General features: G+C 36.2%; 1 protein-coding gene across 1 annotated transcript in view; it reads left to right on the top strand.

Moving 5' to 3' along the window:
• The window catches only part of TRIP11 (thyroid hormone receptor interactor 11), a 66,394-nt gene that overhangs the window by 26,962 nt on the left and 23,222 nt on the right, over positions 1 to 16,210 (top strand). Inside the window, exons 12-17 of the mRNA XM_081048992.1 lie at positions 1,004 to 1,016; positions 1,803 to 1,943; positions 2,555 to 2,748; positions 6,059 to 6,222; positions 7,334 to 7,437; positions 11,230 to 11,329. Of these exons, the coding sequence (XP_080905118.1) occupies positions 1,004 to 1,016; positions 1,803 to 1,943; positions 2,555 to 2,748; positions 6,059 to 6,222; positions 7,334 to 7,437; positions 11,230 to 11,329 (716 nt within the window). The remainder of the gene's footprint in view (positions 1 to 1,003; positions 1,017 to 1,802; positions 1,944 to 2,554; positions 2,749 to 6,058; positions 6,223 to 7,333; positions 7,438 to 11,229; positions 11,330 to 16,210) is intronic.

Here is a 16,210-nt window from a genome sequence, read left to right as displayed (position 1 = left end):
TATTTAAGAATGCATTGAAGGAAGACATAATTAATTATACTGAGATGGATGCTGTGCAGGGCTTGTTTCATAGTGCTCTATGACTCTGGTTTCTATATTTTTAGTACAAGTTTGTGAAAGAAATGAGAATATGCAACACGTGCTTCTTGAGCGTTTACGTGCTGCCAGGCACAAGACACAAAATGATTTAACGTCTTTTGCCAGTTAAGTTCTCTTAGAGTCTTGGATTTTAAAGTTTGGGAATGCTTGAGGTAGTTTTCATGTGGTAAGAAAAGTCTTACTTCACTTTCCCCTCCATTGCCGTCTAATCAAATAGGTACACTGCTAGTGTGGAGGGGTTCTCCCTGCTGTAGCTTCTGTGGTCTGGTCTGTAAGTGGTATGCAAAGGGGCAGAAGCTTCTGTTGCTCACCAGCCGAAGTGTCCTGTCTTAGGGCTGGGAGATTACAGTAGAGGAAGGATTCTCTTAATACATTTTTTTCCTTTTGTAGTTTTAGGATCTTGTAGAAATTAATTGTTTCATTGACATTTATAGATCTAAAGTGTGCAGATTTCATCTACCTTTCAGGAAGCTCCCATGTTAAGTCGTATTTGAGGGTAATTAGTGTGAAACAATCAATTTCTTCCGATACTCTATATTATTGAAGAGGACTTTTATTATATTTTGAATATAATAAATAACATTTCTTTAGGGAGACAGGGATGTTCTGAGCAGATCTTCAACTCTATTTAATTTTCAAGCATTTGTTCTTTTTTACCTGAGTAGCTACTTGGAAAATACTGGCTTCCCTGTCCCAGAGGAGGTGGTGAGATAAAAGGAACAGATGTTTTATGTTTTGGTTTAGATCATTTGTCTCGAGGGACACATATATTCTTAAAGAAATGGAAACTTGCCATGAAAATTTAAAATGACACCTAACTATAGAACTAGATTCATATGATACGCATATTTAAAACAGAGAAAAGCATTGGCTGTAAATAGCTTGTCTCTTTTGTGCTTTTTAGAACTCGAGCTAAGGTATCATCTTAAATTCCTGGGCCTATTTTTGCAATGAAGGGTTATCTTTTGTTTCTGGTGTCTTTAATATATTGTACTTGTATGCAGTGCATTCAGGAATAAATTATCACAACCATCTAGCAAGGTATCATTCCAGAGTTGCTTTCCTTTGTTAAATTGTTGCCAAAATGTTCTTTGAAAACAGGCTGTGCATGTGAAAGACTTCCCTTTCTCTCCTCTGCTAGCATCTTGACATTGTTCCTTTCTCTAACAAAAATAGTGTATGTTTGATGAATGGGACACACACACACACACCTTTTTTGACTGATTTTGGGGTTTGTGAACACTTTACTACGTAGGGTAAATTTGAAGAGATTGTGTGTTTTGAGTTCTTTTTAAAACATTTCTAATAAACTTTTTCTTTAAGAGTAGTTTTAGATTAGAAAAGTTGCAAAGATAGCATTTCCATATACCTCACACCCAGTTTCCCTTATTTTTAACATTTACACTGCTATGGTACACTTGTCACAGCTAGTGAACCAATATTGATACATTACTATTAACTAAAGTTCATACTTTATTTGAATTTCCTTAATTTTTTGCCAAATGTCCTTTTCCTGTTCCAGTATGCCATCCAAGGCACCACATTACATTTAGTCATTATGTAGTCTTAGGCTCCTTTAGACTGTGACAATTTCTTAGACTCCTTTTTTGATGACCTTGACATAATTATAGTTTGAAATTAATGAAGAAATATCTTTTTTTAATGTATTTTTCTTTAAAGCTAAAGTTATTTCTTTCCAAAAGGGCAAGACTGGGGAGTTAAATCAACTTTTAAATGCAGTTAAATCACTGCAGGAGAAGACAGTTACATTTCAGAAGGAGAGAGATCAAGTCATGTTGGCCCTGAAACAGAAGCAAATGGAAAATACTGCTGTACAGAATGAGGTATACTTTCATTTTAAAGAAACAGTGATTCAGGCACTAAGTTTAATAACAAGTAAGAAAACTGTAACGATTACCATATAAAACGAATTTCTTTCTTAGGGAATTTTTTTCTTAGTCTTCCTCTGGTGTGCTATAGTAGGATTTTTATCTCCCAAAATGCATTTTATTTCAGTTTTCAAAAGTGAAAGCCGTGATCTAATCATTAGGTTGTACACCTGAAACTCCATTGTATCTTCTTTTTTTTTAATGGAGAAAAAAAAGTGAAAACCATGGCATATTTTGGATATAAGAAAAATTTCCCACCCATGAAATATGGGAAAAAATGAGATTTACTGAAAAACTGGTCTGTCACAAAAAGCCTAGTACTTTGTATAATTCCATTTTCCATTATAGCCACAGGGAATGAGATCTTACAAAGTAAACCTTCCCAATGAATATTCAGGATGATTTCAGGAGACTTTTCCTAGCATAAATACATCTTGCAGTATGAGAAATTAGTATACATTAACACACTTCAATAATGGGGAAAAGATTTGATAATAAGTGGCTTGTGGGGCAGGGGGAGAGGGAGCATTTTATAGAAGAAAAATAAAGAAATGTCCTCTATCTAGGTTCAACATTTACGTGACAAAGAATTACGCTTAAACCAGGAGCTAGAGAGATTGCGTAACCATCTTTTAGAAACAGAAGATTCTTATACCCGAGAAGCTTTGGCTGCAGAAGATAGAGAGGCTAAACTAAGAAAGAGAGTCACAGTATTGGAGGAAAAGCTAGTTTCATCCTCTAATGCAATGGAAAATGCAAGGTAACTTTCTCATTTTTTTTAGCTTTAATATTACAATACTTCTTGGGGGTAAGACTCAATAAGCATTTTTCATGTTACCTCATTTTATTCTCACAAAATGTATTATCTCCATTTTACAGATGAAGAAACTTAGGGTAAAGAGGTTTATTTAGTTACCACTCCAAGGTCAGGCACAGAGTGTGTGTGGGTTTCTTACTTAGATCTATTTCTCTTCACCAGATCTGGCATTCAAACTGAAGTTTTTCTGAACCTTAACCATTACTCTAGAATAATCACCTCTCATCATCTTAGGAGTTTAGACTTAAATCCGGACTGATTTAATTAGCCTTTTCTGGTTCCCAACAGAACTAATGTAATTTATATGACTATTTTTAATCAGACGATCTAAAGTTGAACAAGGTCTGGCTGTAAGAAGGGAGAGAGTAAAAGAAGTAACATGGTAAAGACCTAGGTCAATATGAATTAGCTCTTGGTTTATTAAAACGTCTGAGTAACCAGGTCCTGCTTAAATATTTAAAAATTTAAAAATTTTATTTTTCTGAATAAAATGTCTTGTTTTTCTTTTTTTTCCTTACTACAAAACATTTTATTTTCCTCTTTAGGAAAATCACATAAACTGAAAAGAACATAAAGCCACAGTCCCACAAACCCAGAAATACTCTTGTTTTTTGTGCCTTTATATGCATCTGTATGTGTGTGTACATATTACATACATATGTATATGTATATATGTGTAACATATACATGCAAAACAGAGATCATACTATTCATACTGTTTTGTAACCTGCTTCTATCAACTTAATATGAGTATCAGTACATGCTAATCCATATGTTTCTGCAATAACATTCTGTGGCTCCATAGTATACCATTGTTTGGATTGCCGTAAATTCTTTAATCCAATCATTTATTATTGGACACGTATAGTGTTTCAACTTTTCAAAATTACTAAGATATCTCAAGATAGGTATTTTGTGTTGATAACAGATTATTTCCTAAGCGTAAAGTTTTAGAAATGGAAGTTCTGTTTTAAAGGGCGTTTTTAACGCTTTTGAAATGTACCATCAAATCTTCCAGAAGAATCATGCCCATTTATATTGCCATTAGTGGTATATGCGTTTTTGTATTAATCTTTTTACTATGTGTGATGCTGAGGGAGATACGAGGAGATAATAGATATTATATCTGTTTGCAAAGAAATTATGGGCCAGTAAAGACAATATTCGTGAGGGTGACCTCCGCCCTCACTTCCTAGGGTGTATGATTATGCCTGCATGCTCAGAAAGAAAACTTGTTTAAAATGGGAATGAAAACAATGAATGGTCATTTGTGTATGTGTTTCACATTGGCAGAGATGCCAAAACATCCTCAGGCTTATAAAATTGATAATCTTTCCTTTCGATTTCAGGCCCTTTTCTCTAATTAAACCAGTTTCTAATCTCTGCCCCATTTCATTTACCCTTCATAATAATTGACAGAATACCCTTCGTTAAGTAGAGCTGTGACCGTGTTGCTCCTTTTTTCAAAACCAGGGCCAACTCCCGTGACTTGGTCCTGGGCTGTTTACTCCTTAACCCTACTTGTCACTATCATCTGTATCCATCCAAACTGTATCACTCAGTTCTTCAGATACAGCTACTATTTTCCTGTTTCTTCTACTTTTTCAGTTCATAGTCTTTCTTCTATCTGAAAGGGGGCCTGATCCCTAACAGTTTTTCTAGTAATCCCACCTGTTCTTCGAGTAGAAGAATTTTTCTTTGAATAGAAGCATTTCCTTCATAAAGAATGATTTATTTAGCACCCCGCTCCTCAAATCCAAACCAAACACTGGTGGGATGTTTTTTCCTTTGAACCTGCATCTTATTTTGTGTCTTTGATAGGGCACTTGTATTTACTTTAGGGTGCAGGTCATTGTTGATCTGTCTTACACTTTCTCCCACCCATGGGATGTAAGGGCCCTGAGGGTAGGAATGGTGCCATTTATTTTGTACTCTTCCCATAAACATATTCTTGCCCATAGTTAATAGATCTTTAGTAAATATTTGTTACATACATAACTCAAATCTACAAACCAGCTTATGGTGTTTTGACCCCTTATTTAACAACAGTCACACCTCGTAGTTTATTAACTTTTTGAGTGACATCACAGCTCATTTCCTCCTTACAATCACCCTTTGAGTGATTTGCTCATCAGGGAAGTTGAATAAAGTCCAGGGAATTTGAGGGCAGTTGTCTCCTGGTTACCAATTTACTTCTCCTTCCACAAGAGGGTGCTGTTGGGTAACGTTTCTTCAAAGTTAGCTGCTCTTAATGAGCTTTGATGGGCAGCTCTTGAATAAGGATTTAACTGGATATTAAAAACCCAGGAAAGGCTATTGCAATATTTTTTATGTAATACTTATACATTAAGGAAGTACATCAGTGACATTAGCCTGGATAGATGCTGTATAAATCTCTTAGGGAACTCTGATTTATAATGTGGGGCAGGTGTAGGGGTTATTTAATGCAAGCAGCAACCTGCTGGTAAAAGATAATTACCTAGTAATCAGCAGTTAATCAGCGTGCTAACCTTAGGGAAGCTGTGACTTCACTGTGGTTGCAAGCGTTAAAAGCAACGGGCTGTCATAGAATTCATTTGTTTGTTGGGTAGGAAGCTGGACAAAATGACCTCCGAAATCCCTTACAAGTTACAGTTTTATGATAAATTACATCTTAGAGGTTTAGCCTGGAAGCACAAAGGTTGCAGGCTGTTTGTAAATTTTTCTTACAGTGACATTTCTTGTTTAGCCCAATTCTGTCTTTAAAATGACTGCCATTAATTCAAAGTCACTTTGACAGAAAAGATGGTTGTATTAACAAAAATGGAGAACAAAGATTAGAGGCACTCTTCAGGTTTCTTTGAAATCTATCTTGAGTTTAATGCAGTAAAGTGTAAGGAAGGTCAAATTCATAGAGACAAAAAGTAGAATTATGGTTGCTGCAGGAAAAGGGAGTTATTGTTTAATGACTGGAGTTTCAGCTTGCAGAAAATGAAGAGAGTTCTCTGCAGGTGGATGGTGGTGGTGGTTATGCAACATTGTGAATGTACTTAGTGCCACTGAACGCTACATTCAAAAATGGTTAAAATGGCAAACGTTGTATCTATTTTACCACAATTTTTAAAAAGTAGGGAAGAGGCTTCCATCTTGTTAAAGTTATCTGAATACTTTGAAATCTAATTTGCATTTAATTCAGTAAAATGTAGGGAAGATGTTTCATCTTGGTAAAGTACCTAAATAGAAACAGTTTGACTTTTATTCTTTTTGTTTGAAGCCATCAAGCCAGTTTGCAGGTAGAGTCATTGCAGGAACAATTGAATGTAATCTCCACGCAAAGGGATGAAACTGCCCTGCAGCTTTCTATGTCCCAGGAACAAGTAAAGCAGTATGCTGTCTCACTGTCCAACCTGCAGATGGTACTAGAGCATTTCCAGCAAGGTAAGTTGTATGGTCAGTCTTTCCGTGAAGAAAACATATTGTAGTTATTGGGAATTTTGGCTTATTTGAGTGCTATTTTAGATTGGGCATGGGATGGGATATCTTTGAAAGGTTACCCACTTATAGGGGGAAAAGATAAGTAGCCATTAACGAGTTGATTTAGACTGCTTTTACAATTTAGTCATAAACTCTATGTAAAGTAATTATTAAAAATTTGTTTAGTATCATATTACGACAAGTTAAGGTGAGTGTTGGGGAAGTATAAAGGTTACATAGAAAGGACAATCATGTGATAAAGAGGGAGGTGCAAAGGAAGAGAGAGGCACACGTAGAGAAGATGGTTAGGTTTTGAGATATTGCTTGGAGGTTGAACACTTCGAAGAGTTAATCACCAGTAACTGCTGTGCTTTGAAATATCGATGAACTTGTTCTTAGCTCTTCATTTGTACTTTGAGGTAACTACGCTTTCTACTCCAGGTGGAGATACTTTTCTGGAGACACAATAACAGCGGCCAGAGCAGTTTTACCCTCATAACCGAATATGCTTTCTCACATCTACCTCCCATCCTCAGATTTACCCCCTTTTGAGCATTCACCCATCCGTTTGTTTATTCATACATTCAGTAATTATCGGCAATGAATTAATTGCTAATGGGGGACGGGTGGGGGATTAGGGGATATGAGGCTAATGAAGCAACAGGGGTTATAGTTTTACATCTAAGCTAAGCTTTAAATTTGTACATATATAGGCCAGGGTTAGTCCTGGTTGAAATCTTGAATTTTAAATATATGATTCCTCTACTCTATGTAATACTAGAGTGGACGTGTGCAAAGTGGTGAGGTACTGAGGCCATAGGGAAAGCTTTGCCAAAGAGGAAATACTTGAGTGGAGTTCCAAAGGGAAAGAAGAGTTTGCAAGATGGAGAAGACTTTGGGCAGAGGAAACTGATCTCATCACTTCAATTCCAGTTAATATTATCACTGAGGCATATATAATTTTCTTGAGATATTTGAACTGTTTTTGTTGAATTACTAAATTTCAAGTGGTTTAAAATTCTAATTTTATCACACAACTGCAAAATACTAATGCAACGTTTTTTTACCTCTTTAGAGGAAAAAGCTATGTATTCAGCTGAACTAGAAAAGAACAAACAGCTAATAGCTGAATGGAAAAAAAAGGCAGAAAATCTGGAAGAAAGACTGCTGTTGTTACAGGTTGGTTGAAATATTTGTATCTGGTAAATTTTATTACTCATGAAACAATTACCTGTAGAATCTTTGTCTTGGAAATAATCTCCTAAACAATTAATTTGTTAAATATTGCTTGAGTGGCTAATTAATATTCTATGCTGGGACATAGTGAACAAGATACTCAGGATTTTCCTTGTGTGACTTATAGTTTAGAGTAGACACAGCAAATATGCGATGATAGGACATTTACAATTTTTAGCACAGATAGGTATTTTAGAGATCACTGAAGAAAAAAATAATGTACAATTTTAACTTTGTAATTGTTTTCAACAAAATATATTAGGTACTTTGTTTCATATGGATAAAAATAATGTATATTAACCCTTTAGATCTTTTTCTTTTGCAGCATAATCCTTTAAAATATTTTTCTCTTTATTAGTGTGCTGTATTTCATAGATACAAAAAGTATGTGTAAGATATAAATAAAATGAAACCTCGTGAAGAAATATGATACCAAGTGACTTGCTTTTAGATTGAGGATAAACTTCTAAGTCATAAGTAAACTCTGGTGATAGCTGGTGGAAAAAATAATAAAATTTCTTTACCTGTCATTAATGGTAAATGTGCTGTTCAGGCACATTAATATTCCAAATAAGTGAAACTATGGTTCCTGTAAAGTTTTGAAATGTTTATGAAATATTTAGATAATATGTATACAATATAAGAACAGCGCAGCAAATACCACGTTCTCATCACCCAGTATAAGACGTAGAGTGTCATCCTTTGAAGTTCCTTCCGCACTCCTCCACGTCTTATCCTCTACTCACCACCTTCTAGATAACCATTATTCCAAAATTTTATGTTTGTCAGCACCTTGTTTTTTTATGGTTTTATCACATAGATTTGCATTTCTGAACAATACTCCATTTGGTTTTGCATATTTTTGAACTCTATATAAATGGAATTTTTAACTGTATGTAAATTGAAAAATTATTCTGTGACTTGCATTTTTTGCTTAGTATTATGTTCATGAGTGTCAGCCATGTTACTGTGTACAGATGGTCCATTATTTTCCTGCTCTGTTTATTGCATGAATATATAATTTTGTACACATTTTATTGGTAAAGGACATTTTCATTGTCTGCTGTACAGACAATGTGGTTATGCACTTTCGTGCAGGAGTTTCAGGTGTGTATCTGCACTGGAATTGCTGAGTCATGGGTCCATGTGAGCAATTTTACATGATGGCGACTTCATTAGATGATGGCAAATGGTGTTCTAAAGCAGTTGTGCTGATTTACTCCTTCCAATAGTACTTAGAGTGCTCGTTCTACATCCTCGGCAACACTTAGCATTATCAGAATATTTTAAGCTTTTGTCTATGTGCTGTGTGGGAAGGGCTATCTTCTTATGGTTTTAATTTGCATTTCTCTGACTACTAAAGATGTCAGGCATCTTTTAATACATTATTGACCATTTATGCTTACTTTCTGGTCAACTCATTAACATATTTAAAAAGAATATTTTACCCAGCCCTTCTAGTTGTTTCCAGTGGGTCCAGAGTATCTAGTCTGCCATATTGTTGGAATAGAAGATGTCTTCTTTTTAAACTAACTTTATTTTTTTTTAATTTAAAATGTAGCATATATTTAGAAAAAGAACAAAATAAGTCATGAGAAACTAAAGAAAGAATTACTAAAGATAAAAGCAGGGCTGGCCGGTTAGCTCAGTTGGTTGGTTGCTCTTAGCAACAGAGTTGCCAGTTCATTCCCCACATGGGCCACTGTGAGCTATGCCCTCCACAACAAGATTGAAACAACTACTTGACTTGGAGCTGATGGATCCTGGAAAAACACACTAAAAAAAAAAAAAAAGATACAAGCTGAAATTAATGAAATAAAAACCAAACAAATGGTAGAAAGAATAACAAAATGGAATGTTAGTTTTTGAAAACGTCTTGATGTAATTTTAAGTTTTAATAATTTCTTAAATGCTACATGGTTTTAAAAAATATAATTTCAAAGCTTATTTAAATTTCGTTTATATTATATTTAGTTTTGTGGGTTTTGAATATTAAAGTTTTACGTATGAATATACATGTGTACACCCACACACACATACACATAGATATGGATGATATATGTGAATACACACCTACGAGATTTTTACAAGGAACTGGCAGTGTGATTGTGGGGGCTGGCTAAGCGAGTCCGAAATTTAGAGGGCTGGAAGTCAGAATGGGAAGATGACAACCCAGGCAGGCTGGAACTCTCAGGCATGGACCAAAGCTCTGTCCATAGGAGGGCAGGAAGGAGCATCACAAACAGGATGGTTCCATGGTTAGGGATGGAACTTGATATCCACAGAAGCAATGTCTTCTCTTTCGCGGGAAGCCTCAGTCCTGCTTTCAAGGACTTTCAACTGATTAGTCAAGCCCACCCTCATCATCCAGGATAATGTAGCTTTTTAAATTCAGCTGATTAGAGGCTTTCATTATATTTTTAAAATACCTTTATAGCAATTCAATCTAGATATATTTGAATAACTGGAGACTAGAGCCTATCCAAGATGATGCATCAAAAAAGCTATCACACTCTGATTCAAGGTGATAAAACTTGACCTGCGATTTACATGACTGAATACTCTAGAGTAGCCAAGAAAATTGTGCAAAAGAACAACAGTGAGGAGGGACTTGCCTACTAAATATCAAAATAGAGCCATAAATCAATATCATATTGACTAGATTAGTGGAAAAGAAGGAGAATCCAGAAATAGAGCTCAAGATATATTTGAGAATTTAAAACTAAACCCTAAACTAACTTCAGTTTAATGGGGAAATAGGATCGATTATCTAATATATGGAAGAAAATAAAATTGGGCCCCTATCTTACACTGTATACAAAAGTAAATTCCAGTTGTATTAAAGCAAGGATTCTCAGCTACGAGTGGTACTGGAAATCTGGGGGTCCCCTTGGTTATTACGGTGATTGCCTGGGTCTTCTGGCATTTAGTGGTCAGGGGCCAGGAATGTTAAACGCGCTCTAATTGAGAAACATTATTTTAAAGATGTAAATATTTTTGTAAAGAATAAATATCTTTTTAAGAAAATCTAGAAGACCACATGTACAAACTATGGGCAAGGAGGAGCCTAACCAAGACTAAAAAGAAGCTATAAAAGCAAAATTGACTATATACAATTTAAACACTTTCACACGGCAAAACATATTTAGTCAAAAGACAAATGGCAGATCTGGCAAATATTTGTAGCACTGATGACAAAGGGTTCACACCTACTATGCAAGGAACTCTTACAAACTGACAAAAGACAGCACAGCAGAAAACCAGGCAAGGTACGCAAAGAGATTTTCTCAGAAGAGCAGGTGTACCTGTTCTGTAAACATGAAAACAAAAATGCTCAAATTCACTAGTAGTTAGGGAAGCAAAAATTAAAGTAATAAAGTAATAGTGAAACATAACTTTATACCAGTCAGGCTTGCAAAAATTAAAAAGAACGTGTGTTGCTATATTTCTTGACTTTTTGTATTTGCTTTTATTCCTGTTATTGCCACTTTTCTTTTCACTTTTGTCCCCATGTTGTCTTTTTCTGATTAGTTCCTCTAAAGGAGACAGTGTTGTGTTGTGAAGTGTGGGTTCTGTCTTTGACACTTGCTAGTGGTGTGATCGCCCCCAAGGTCACAGAGGAACAGCTTCATCGGCTGAAATGAAAAGGGTTGATTGATTCCGAGATGTCTTCCAGCCCTGTAGTTTGTGAAATGGTCTTTGTATGCTGCTTATTAATGAACTTTCCTTTCTCAGGAGCGTCTGGATGAAGCAAATGCTGCGTTGGATTCAGCATCAAGACTCACAGAACAGTTAGATTTAAAGGAAGAACAAATGGAAGAACTCAAAAAACAAAGTAGGGTTTTTTCTTTTCCTTCCCCCCGCGCCCCCACAACACTAGTGTTAAATCAAATGTAATCTTCCCCCATGCGTTGGTACAGATGAGTGAAACCAGCTTCCATTGGTGGGTGACTTCCATCTCCATCTTCCATGACCCATTTGCTTCAGTTTGAATATGGTCCAAGTGAAACCAGAGTCCTAAGTTGGCCCTGGCTGTGCTGTCAGTTCTCCATGGTGTTGCGGCAGGCCAGTTGTCCAGTTGTGTTGGCTGTCACCCTGTGGGCCATCAAGGGGAGAGATTGGACCGGCCTGATTTTTGATGATTATCACTTCTCCTTAATCAGTCCATGTTCGTCCTGCCTAAAGCCTTCTGACGTGTTAGCGCAATGTTGTCATGTAAAGGAGGGACTTTCTGTATAATGAATGTCTGGGTATAAGCAGCTTTTCGTGATTATAGATGGTGTGTTACATACAGGCCATTCATCATGTATTTCTTAATGCTTATAAGGTTTCTCATAAGTCCTGTCAATTCCCTTGGGCCTCAGATAATCAGGTGCTTTGTTGAATCTAAAAGCTGAAGAAGATGGCATATCCTCCTTTCATCTCTGGTTTAAGGGTCCCTAGGAAGTTGAAGCTATTCTAGGGCTGCATTTAATAGGTGATGATTTAAAAATATCAGAAAGGTAATAATTGAATCTAGAAATACACTGAATTTAGGTGTCTAGGTTTGGCTCCATGGCAGTAAGACACGTAACTAAGGAATTAAGAGGTACCACCTACAATGAAATAGAAATTAGAAATAGGCAAAAGCAGAAGAATACGCCACAGCAGAGAGACTGTCAGACAGCAGAAACAGTGGCTTGAACGCTAGGGAGGCAAGCAGAGGAGAACTGCTGGCACATGGGTGCCGGAGGACAAGCCAAAGTGTTGGCCTAACCCAGCAGGAGACAGGCGGTGAGAGATGCTTAGAGATGCAAACATCAGTAGGGTAGGTCACGTGAGGTAGTTTGCCTCAAGATAATTTGATTCGGAGGCAAATTACTGCCCAACTAAAAGTCCTGTGTTTATTTTGTAAGACTTGGCTGGCCTTGGAAATCTAAATCTAATAGAGGGGCTCGAAATAGGCATCAAGGAAACAATTATACCCTGAGTATCATGGACCTTTTATATAACATACAGTATTATTTAGTCTTCTCATTTATTTACACTTCACAAGCAACTGTAAAGTAGGTGGTATTAGTTCTACTTTACAAGTTAAACTGAGATTTGAACTCGAATCTTTTCCCCTTGACCAAAGCTCGTGTTCTCTCCATGTTCCTATAGTTCTTCCTGTCAGGAAAATGGTTGTTTATAGTCTGACTTGTATTTGTCTGTATCTCCATCTCCTTGGACGACAGAACAGTATCCTCTGGGTTGTACCTTAAATGTTAAAATGCTTGCCCTTTGCTGGAGGCAGTATTTACTGGGAAAACAGTCCCGTTAGGTCGAAGGCCAGCGCAACTACAGCATTAGCCGGATGACAGGTGAACAGCCCAGAGGAGACACACTGGGCACCCAGGGGATTCGCCAGAGAACTGATATCTTAGGATTGGGCGCGCCTGCTGGAGGTGAAAGGCGGTATTCTGAACCAACTCATGGGTCTGTGATAACTCAGTGCTGTGTGAATGCTGTGTGTGTGTATAATATTTAAGGCCGTGTCCCCTATTAGACACCCACCTGAGTCATTCCCGGTAGGTGATGGTAAGAAAAAAAGTCTATGACTTATTGCAGTTGATAAATAGTATCAGCGTCCGTGCTTCCCTTAGTGCTTGTTCAGGTACCATTTCAACCCCCCAGTAGTAGTAGAATTTTTTCAGATTTTGATTATAAATGACAAGACTTAGGTGGCCTAGGTCCCTATTCATGTAAGAAATTACAGTTATAATCATTGTAAATGTATCGGAACTTTGCACTCATTTTGTGGACTCAGTATTAGCTACAGCAAAAGCTCAAATTATGCTTATACACTGGTTTGAAAGCACAGGCAGGAGGCCAGTGTTGCACAGACAGGAAGGGAGCAAGGACACAGTTCTGTTGTGTCGTGAAACTGTTCTGCCAGTCTTTTTTCTCTTAGCAATCTTTTTTCTTTTATTACCTAAGTTCTTGATATTGCTTTCATATCTCTAAACAAAAATATGATTTTATTTTCTCAAAGCTACACTCTTGATTTGATAATATTAATAAAACTTTAATTGGCTTGGTTGTTTCAAAAGAATCACTGTATATTTTCTTTCATAGATCATTAAGTACTTTAAATGTTGATTGATGTTGTAATACTGTACTTTATTTTTAACGCTAAACTTGGCCAGACAGCAAAAATATTTGCCAGGAGAAACAATTTTGAAAAGTACAGATTGGCTTTTGTTGCAAGAAAGTACACATACAGACTTGAATCTAGAGGCAAAGTATTGTTTTATTTCTCAGCATCTGTAGACCGATGATTAGTTAATATGCAGTTTCGACATTTAAACAATATTAGGAAACTCATTTTAAAAAGTGGCATTTTATTCAAAATACTTGACTATGTCATTGCTACCAGAGACAATATGATTCAGTCTGGTCAGGTCAGACATGAAAAGAGCAATTGTGTATTAACAGTATTAAAACAGTAAATTGTTGATGATTTCAATCATTCAATACATAATTGTTAGTGCCATGTGTGTGCAACTGTGCTTATGAGTTCAGGGTGTTTATAGGTTTTGAATGAAAAGTATGAGGACACTTTATCAGGCATTAAGTACTTAATTAGAACCAACTACGTGGCTTCATGTTAGATACTGTGTGACACACTCAATCGGATCCCCTTTGCGGGGAAGTAACAGTATTGATGCACCATAGGTTCCCAGTTGAAGGCAGTGGTGCCCAGGGTGGTCATTAGATGGTGCATATTTAGTTCCCCAGGAATCTCATTAAGGGCCGGGGCATTCCAGGGAGGAAAGGAACTTGAGCAAAGCCCTCAACCAGTAGTAGGATTTTACCCTGATAATGTAAGAACTTCTTTCTCTCCCCCCACCACCCCTTAAGGGAAAGCAATGATGAAAGGAAACCCCAAGATATTACAGATGCTGTGTTTCAATAGATGGTGTTGTCTGGTAGAAGAATTACTGCTTTCCTTCCTTTTAGAAATTATTCTTGCAACATTTTACCTAAAAGTATTCTTTGTTTGATATTGTTCCAAAGACTTACTTCACATGCCATCCTTTATTTTTATTGATTTTTTAAACTCAAGACACTAGCCCTCTATGAAAGGATAGAGTCTTTCATTAACTATTCTGGGTTGATCAGAGTTCATAATTTCTATGGAATTGTCATTCATGACAAAATACACACATATAGACTATCTTGCTATATTTATGGCCAGATTTGTAATTTTCCTTCTTAAGCTTCTTGTTCTTTACCATCATTTTTTGAGGTAAATTCCTGCTTAAATGAAAATGATGGGATAAAATTGAAAGTACAAAATAGTTTTTGTTTTGATAACTTGTTATTCAAAAGAGTGGTGAATTTTGTACACAAAGAAAAAATAAGTTTTCATAAACCATACAAGTTTAGATTCTAGCATTGGGAAAATCTTTTTGGTCTGTCTTCAGTTTATAACTGTATCTTAAAGGGCCCCGTAACTGATGTGTTTTTTTAGAAATGTTTGGTGACTGCTTTTTAAAAAAGTCTTCTGTGAGTTAAGAATGGAAAATTTCCTTAGATTGTTTTTTTAAAGAGAATCTAGAAGAATGTATAAAATGAGACCTACTAAACCTGTAATATGAAGCATGAAAACATGTTTTAAAACTACAAATATAAGAGAAGTTTAAAATGTTTTTCATGGAACTACCTTTATGGTGCTGGATGGTAGAGTTTTTATTTTAAATAAAGATATTCCGTTTTCCAGGACATGATTTATACAAGAAAACATATAATGTCCTGTTGAACATAGGCCAAATACATTCCCAGACGCTTTGTTACCCAAACCTTTTGAGGGATTTCTTTATAGATGTTTTTGGCAGAAGTGGTGATTTTAGAGGAAACATATAAGAAATACCAGATGCAGTTTTCTGAATTGACATAAATGGTTAAAAAAATTATTTGTGATGATATAAACATCTGGGTATGCAACACAATGCCAAAATTTTAGTTAAGAAAAAATTATGCATCAGATAAATAATTAAGCCCTTTTCAACTTAATGGTTCTATTTTTACATGTGTGTTTTATTAATTCTTCTAAATATAAAGGAAAAAGTAAATTATGTAGAGATGGGAATGTTTTGAATTAATATGTTTTGTGTATTTTCCCTCATGTGGATGAGTAGTTCAGAATATAAATCATTTATTCTTTTTGTCCTGCATTGTTCTTCCCAGATAGTCTCCCTTCCCAGAGAAAAATCAGTCATTCTTCCGTTTATTTATCAAAAATTCATTGTTTTCTATTGTGTTAAAGCATTAAAATAGGCACTAGAGATACAAAGGTAAGGGGACAGGGGTCCTACCTTCAGGAGGTTTACAGTCAGGCATGAAGGGGAAGACTGCATGTAATCACATCCATGCAGCAAGTTGTTTCGAAAGGAAGGAGTAATCCATTCTACTTGGTCATGGTGGTATGAAAGGGTAGGAAAGGCTGGTGAAGGGTAGACTTGACCTCACTTGAGTGATGAATAGGTACAGCTAAGCAGGCAGGGAATTGGGGAAGAGCATTGTAGACAGAGGGAGGAATTCATGTGAAACTATGTGGCACGTTCTGTAGATCCGGTGAACTAGTAATGACCTCAGGAGGGGGTGTGTGTGTGTGGGGGTGGAGTGCTGAGTGGGCAGAGGTGAAAAAATGAAACTATATGTATGGATCACAAACACAAATTGTAAACTCGGG

This window comes from Rhinolophus hipposideros (assembly GCF_964194185.1).
Source record: "Rhinolophus hipposideros genome assembly, chromosome: 5".
NCBI lineage: Eukaryota > Metazoa > Chordata > Mammalia > Chiroptera > Rhinolophidae > Rhinolophus > Rhinolophus hipposideros.
The sequence above is the reverse complement of the archived record's forward strand: the minus strand, read 5'-3'. Positions and strand labels throughout refer to the sequence as shown.